The 7500-nt window shown below is 42.9% G+C and overlaps 2 protein-coding genes across 2 annotated transcripts in view; both read left to right on the top strand.

The window, feature by feature from the left end:
- The window catches only part of LOC121563122 (bifunctional heparan sulfate N-deacetylase/N-sulfotransferase 4-like), a gene marked incomplete at its 5' end in the record, with an annotated part of 28991 nt that extends 28523 nt beyond the window's left edge, over positions 1 to 468 (top strand). The window contains one exon of the mRNA XM_045219772.1: positions 1 to 468. This exon is cut by the window's left edge and continues 502 nt beyond it.
- Positions 469 to 6644: 6176 nt separating this feature from the next.
- LOC121563121 (neurotrypsin-like) overlaps positions 6645 to 7500 on the top strand; it is a gene marked incomplete at its 3' end in the record, with an annotated part of 18663 nt that continues 17807 nt past the window's right edge. The window contains exon 1 of the mRNA XM_045219773.1: positions 6645 to 7494. Within this exon, the coding sequence (XP_045075708.1) occupies positions 7149 to 7494 (346 nt within the window). The remainder of the gene's footprint in view (positions 7495 to 7500) is intronic.

Genomic DNA, 7500 nt, shown 5'->3' with positions numbered 1-7500 from the left:
TAATGGACTAGAGAGAGAGAGAGGTGGATTATCATCATATCACCTCTGCGACATCTTGAACACAGACACACAGTGGAACCTCAACACAGTTCTGTTCAAAGGATCCAAAGACCTGATGATCTGTAGTTGTGGTTCTAGAATGAACTGGAACATGACAGAACCTGGAGCTAAAGCTCAGAGACAGAGATATCCCCAGAGGACCCCAACCAGACACAACACCCTCTATACTCCTGGTTCTGCATCATCATGTAACCAGGAAGTGTAACCAGGAAGTGTGCTGTGGGATCCAAGACCTGTGAGCTAAACCAGTCAGCTCTCTCTCTGTCTGAATGCAACATGTGTCACCCTGTTCTCCACATAGTAGGCCACTACATAGGAACATGGTGCTAAGTGGGACAGAACACTTTTGTAGACTAACCAGTCTCATGTATTTGTCATGACCTCGTCTCAAATCAAATAAAATCTAACTTTATCTCATACCTCAGATTTGTCTCATAGACTGATGCCTCAAACTTGTCTCATTCAAATCAAATCAAAATTTATTTAAACATGTTATAGTCAATCCTCCCTGTGTGTCGTTTCATCCCAGTGACACTAGGGCTGGGTCTCAATAAGTTGTAATCAGTAACACTAGGGCTGGGTCTCAATAAGCTGTTATCAGTAACACTAGGGCTGGGTCTCAATAAGTTGTAATCAGTAACACTAGGGCTGGGTCTCAATAAGCTGTTATCAGTAACACTAGGGCTGGGTCTCAATAAGCTGTTATCAGTAACACTAGGGCTGGGTCTCAATAAGCTGTTATCAGGAACACTAGGGCTGGGTCTCAATAAGCTGTTATCAGTAACACTAGGGCTGGGTCTCAATAAGCTGTTATCAGTAACACTAGGGCTGGGTCTCAATAAGCTGTTATCAGTAACACTAGGGCTGGGTCTCAATAAGCTGTTATCAGTAACACTAGGGCTGGGTCTCAATAAGCTGTTATCAGTAACACTAGGGCTGGGTCTCAATAAGCTGTTATCAGTAACACTAGGGCTGGGTCTCAATAAGCTGTTATCAGTAACACTAGGGCTGGGTCTCAATAAGCTGTTATCAGTAACACTAGGGCTGGGTCTCAATAAGCTGTTATCAGGAACACTAGGGCTGGGTCTCAATACGCTGTTATCAGTAACACTAGGGCTGGGTCTCAATAAGCTGTTATCAGGAACACTAGGGCTGGGTCTCAATACGCTGTTATCAGTAACACTAGGGCTGGGTCTCAATAAGCTGTTATCAGTAACACTAGGGCTGGGTCTCAATAAGCTGTTATCAGTAACACTAGGGCTGGGTCTCAATAAGCTGTTATCAGTAACACTAGGGCTGGGTCTCAATAAGCTGTTATCAGTAACACTAGGGCTGGGTCTCAATAAGCTGTTATCAGTAACACTAGGGCTGGGTCTCAATAAGCTGTTATCAGTAACACTAGGGCTGGGTCTCAATAAGCTGTTATCAGTAACACTAGGGCTGGGTCTCAATAAGCTGTTATCAGGAACACTAGGGCTGGGTCTCAATAAGCTGTTATCAGTAACACTAGGGCTGGGTCTCAATAAGCTGTTATCAGTAACACTAGGGCTGGGTCTCAATACGCTGTTATCAGTAACACTAGGGCTGGGTCTCAATAAGCTGTTATCAGTAACACTAGGGCTGGGTCTCAATACGCTGTTATCAGTAACACTAGGGCTGGGTCTCAATAAGCTGTTATCAGTAACACTAGGGCTGGGTCTCAATAAGCTGTTGTCAGCAACACTAGGGCTGGGTCTCAATAAGCTGTTATCAGTAACACTAGGGCTGGGTCTCAATAAGCTGTTGTCAGCAACACTAGGGCTGGGTCTCAATAAGCTGTTATCAGTAACACTAGGGCTGGGTCTCAATAAGCTGTTATCAGTAACACTAGGGCTGGGTCTCAGAGAAATACACAACCACACAGGTGCAGGTTGTGATGGTATGATGCAGTGTGAATATAGAGATATATTCAATAAACAATGCTGAGATAACACTGGCTTTACCAATACTATTTATTCTGTGTGTGTAGCCCAGTTTCTGATGAACTATTATGACCTGAGAACTAGAGGAATATATTCTATCAGATGCTGCTGCAGTGGGAATCTACCTGTCTCTTATTACAATCACTTTGGCACTAATTTCAGAACCTTGACGTCATTTTTCAAAACTCTAGACATAAAACTGTCATTTACATTTTAGTCATTTAGCAGACGCTCTTATCCAGAGCGACTTACAGTTAGTGAGTGCATACATTATTATTTTTTTATATATTTTTTCATACTGGCCCCCTGTGGGAATTGAACCCACAACCCTGGCGTTGCAAACGCCATGCTCTACCAACCGAGCTACATCCCTGCCGGCCGTTCCCTCCCCTACCCTGGACCAATTGTGCGCCGCCCCATGGGTCTCCCGGTCGCGGCCGGCTACGACAGAGCCTGGATTCAAACCAGGATCTCTAGTGGCACAGCTAGCACTGCGATGCAGTGCCTTAGACCACTTGTAACACAGGCTATCCAATGTTCAAAACATTGCATTGTGCATTCATATCTTTAAAGAAATCTTGCATTTGCACAATCATCGGTTCAAAAAACAAATTTATTGTGAAATACCAATGAAACGTTAATTTAGATCACCCACACGCAAGAAACCGATAGTTTCACTGTGTCATTTTTGTACTACAATATTTAATGATTGTACGAACATAGGTGATGTTTCATTATTGGTACTACATGTAAATACATCCCTGTAAAAGTACTGCAGTAGTAGAGAGAATACTACAGACACAGTGGAATCATTGAACAAAATCTGAAATATATTGCTGAAAAACAATACAGTACTGTAAAACATCAAATGCAGTGTTCCTCAACTTGCTTGCTTGTACTGTAAAAAGCAAAAACATAGGAGTGATTACTGTACTTCTACATTTTCATCAACTCTGTCTTGTGGTTTTGGCCACAGGTTCTCATCTACATCACAATGGATGTTTTCATCAGCCAAACATCTTTGAAAAAAACCTTCGGGCATGGCGAATCCAGGCCTGTCACTGGTCTGCCGTGATGTCATTGCATGCGTCATCCATGGCCTGGAGAAGAGTGACTTGTTCATGAGGGCGCCTATCATAAACCTTCCATCTCCATGCGGAGAAAAATTCCTCAATCGGGTTAAGGAAAGGAGAGTATGGGGGTAAATACAGGGTGGTGAATTGTGCACGGGCCTGAAACCATGCTTGCACCATATGAGCATGGTGGAACCTGACATTATCCCACACAATGACATAGGTCACGCCATCGGCTCTACAGGCCTCATCGAGCTCATCAAGGAAGGTTACAAGGAGAGCTGCATTATATGATCCAATACGAGGTCTGCGTCCCACCACACCATCTTCTGATATAGCCGCACGCATGGTAATGTTGGCCCCACGTTGTCCAGGTACTTGGATGGTTGCCCGCTGGCCAATGAAATACCGACCTCTCCTCCTTGTCTTGGCCATGTTAAAGCCTGCCTCATCCAAATATATGAATTTGTGATGGTTGTCATCAGCATCCAGCTCCATCACCCTCTAAAAATACATTTTGGAAAGAGATTTACTGATTACTGTACAATGTAGAATTATTAGATAATTTTATGACAACAGCCATCTTGAAACTGAACATACCTGAACATACTCAGTCCTCATTTGCTTCACTCTGTCTGCATTTCTTTCCAAAGGCACACGGTATAGTTGTTTTAAAGACGCCTGGTGCCTTTTCAGCATGCGTGCAATAGTCGGCAAACTTATGGATTCCACATTGTTAAACATGTCTTCATTGTCCAAGATATGCTGGCGAATTTCTGTAAGTCGAATATCATTTCTGGCCCAAACCAAATCGACCACAGCCTGCTCTTGTTGGTCAGTCAGAATTTTGCCTCTGCCTCCCCTATTTGGCCTAGTCTCAATTCTACAGGAAACATTACAGTAAGAAGACACTTGGTCACATCACCTACTCTGTGATGCACATTGGTATGCAGTCATTTGACAATTGAGAATAGCATAATGTTTAGTGCAATGCTGACGACTTACCGGTTCTCATTGCGGAAAGTTCTGATTATTGAGGCCACGGTTGACCTTCTGAGGTTTGGTTGTATCATTGTAGCCGCCTCAGTCATTGTCATGCCATGATTTATGACATGGTCTACAACTATTGCTCGGATTTCGTTGGACACTCTTTGCTGTTGCTGCCGCTGTCTTGGTCCGTGGCCTTGTCCTCTACCACGTTCCCCCACACCTCTCAAACGAGGCCCACGACCACCTCTCAGAAGGGGTGCTTGTCCCCTGCCATCCCTTTGACCAACACGTCTTCCTCGTCTTCCTCCCACCACTGCTTGACCTCTATTGTGACCTGGATGACCTGCCGGCTCCATGTTACAGTACGTATCGCTATTGTTGTTGCAAGTGGATCCCAATCAATTCTTTATATACTCGTTCCACAATGTGAACTCAATAAATCAGTAACGAGTTGGCAGAATTGGACAAGCAATTACAAGGGTCTGCATCCATACAGTGCAGTACTGTCAATACTGTAAATAGTGGGACCATGGGACCATAGAAACGGTGTCTGATAAAGAATGATGGTGAAATATTACATCCATAGATAATGTCGTCTAATTGGTTCATGCTCCACGCTAATTGGTGACAATGAATCTCGTTATCTTGAAACTTTCATGATCTAAACATGGAATATTGTTTGTCTGTTTCCATACAACTATGCATTAAGAGCAATGCAACAGTTCCTTATCATTTTGAGCAGTTGTATCAATTGATAGTTGGATAATTGTAATGAAATGAATAGACACACGTCTGAAATGTAATGTGTGAATTGCCTTTTGAAATAGTAGTACTTTGATGTTAAGTTGTGTCATATTGAACAGGTGATTTTTGTTAAATGAACAAATGATCTTAGTTTTATGTGTATTGTATCCAAGCAATTGAAAAAAAGTGTTAAGAGTTTTGAAAAATGTGCATTTTGATCATTGGTTGTGAGTTTTGTGTCTAGAGTTTTGAAAAATGACCTCAAGGTTCTGAAATTAGTGCCAAAGTGATTGTAAAAAAAACTGTATTTGCCATTGTTTAATTTTACATGTATCGCATACTTCTCGCGTCTCTCCTCTCTCCTTGCCTCCTTCTCAAAACCCATTGGATGAGAAAGCCAGAGAACTGCCTCTGTGTCGGTGTCCCTGTCTGTGTAATGTGGGGTGTAATGTGAAGTGTTGGCCACTAGGTGGAGCTCCTCCTCCTGATGTCCTAATATAGCTGCCGTTTTCACACAGAAGAGAGAGAAAAACCTCAGGCGTTTGTAAACTAACCTTTAAAAAGTGACGATGCTGTCAGTAGCCTCATACTAGTGCCCTAAAGTTAAAACCAGTCTGTGGTTGGATTTGACCGGTTTGAATTAGCAGAGTTTCTGACATAATGTGATCGATTTGATTGAATTGATCCAACCACGCTACTCTAGGTTATATTGTCTCATATATGATGCTGTGTGTTGGTGTAATGTGGGGATTTGACCACTTGGTGATGACGTTGTCTCATATATGATTATGTGTGTTGGTGTAATGTGGTGATTTGACCACTTGGTGATGATGTTGTCTCATATATGATTATGTGTGTTGGTGTAATGTGGTGATTTGACCACTTGGTGATGATGTTGTCTCATAATTCTGTGTTAGTCTATCAACCCAGTCATATCTTCTCTCTTTGACTGACATTCTCCATTGAAAATGTTTTTTAGTCAGCATTAGAATGAACGTGGGTCCAGGAAACTGGAGAATATTGAAGACTAAACTGGTTCTGTTTGTATGTTTTAATAGCAGGCTATAATAACGTATTCCATTATCTTTCATGCGTAGGCTATTCTAGAGCGCATGACATAGCAAGTGTCACGTTTTAAACACTTTTGTTACAATTATTAATCCATCAACGAATGTAAAAATGTAGGCTTTCAAATGACATGTTTTGAAACAGACTAATAATCAGTCTTCAACTTATAATAATATGCCATTTAGCAGATGCTTTTATCCAAAGCGACTTACAGTCATGCGTGCATACATTTTTATTTTTTTTTGTGTATGGGTGGTCCCGGGGATCGAACCCACTACCTTGGCGTTACAAGCGCCGTGCTCTACCAGCTTGCCCATTCATGTTCTGTAACGTTAGGCCTACTAGCTCTTTACAATGTAGGACAAGTCTTCAACGAGGAGGCAAGGTGCAGCTAATGTGTGAGATTTAATGTGAATAACCATATTGTTCAATATCATTTGTATTTTTTAATTCATTTTTATTTCACCTTTATTTAACCAGGTAAACCTGTTGAGAACAAGTTCTCATTTACAACTGCGACCTGGCCAAGATAAAGCAAAGCAGTGCGATAAAAACAACAACACAGAGTTACATATGGGGTAAAAAAAAACATAAGGTCATAAAATACAACAGAAAATATATATACAGTGTGTGCAAATGTAGTAAGTTATGGAGGTAAGGCGAATAAATAGGCTATAGTGAAAAATAATTACAATTAATTATTATTGTTATTATTATTATTATTGTTATTATTATTATTGTCATCTCATGTTATCTTTGTTCTCTGATTGTCATGATCATAATCACAGCCCTGTAGGCGCCGTCCACCTTGTTATGGCCCATCAATAGTCCTATCACACACACACACATACACACACACACACACACACACACACACACACACACACACACACACACACACACACACACACACACGCAAGAGAGAGAGAGTCATTCCGGATCTCATTAACGGCCGGCCTCTAGGCGCGCGCTGTCTCGTTCATTGATCCGCGTCTCTTTTTTAAAAACTCCTCTCTCTCCGGTATTCTCTCTCTCACACACACACCCGGTCCGGCTCGATCCCATCCCGCGCTATGGTAGACGGGTTCAGAATCAAGAGAGCGCGTTTCTGGGAAGACGTCGCGTGAACCGGTTTGGTTGTTTTTTCTCTCGGTGATGGACTAGATTTTGAGAGCGAGCAGAGAGGGAGAAAAGAAAGCTGAAACCGAGAAAACAAGTGTCTAGGCGACTCTACTACAACGACGACGACGACATGGACTCTTCTCTCCTCTCAGTCTTTGCGCTCCTAATTGTTTTCGCCTCCTCCTTCTCCTCCTCCTCCTCCGACGTCGTTCCCTCTCCCTCCTTCATTCTACCGTTTACCGACTGCATCCAGAGCCGCGGCAGGGACGGGTTCTACCAGGGGGCTGTGGACGTAACGGAGTCCGGTGCGGTGTGTATGAGGTGGAGCGAGGTAGCGGGGTTTGAGGAGCGCTATCCGGGCAGAGGGCTGGGGGATCATAACCGCTGTCGGAACCCGGACAACAGGATCAGACCCTGGTGTTTCTTCAGGAACAGCCGCGGCAGAACCGACTGGGGCTACTGCGACTGTAAACAAGGTAGAG

This window comes from Coregonus clupeaformis, unplaced genomic scaffold (genome assembly GCF_020615455.1).
Source record: "Coregonus clupeaformis isolate EN_2021a unplaced genomic scaffold, ASM2061545v1 scaf2733, whole genome shotgun sequence".
Classification (NCBI taxonomy): Eukaryota; Metazoa; Chordata; class Actinopteri; order Salmoniformes; family Salmonidae; genus Coregonus; species Coregonus clupeaformis.
The sequence above is the reverse complement of the archived record's forward strand: the minus strand, read 5'-3'. Positions and strand labels throughout refer to the sequence as shown.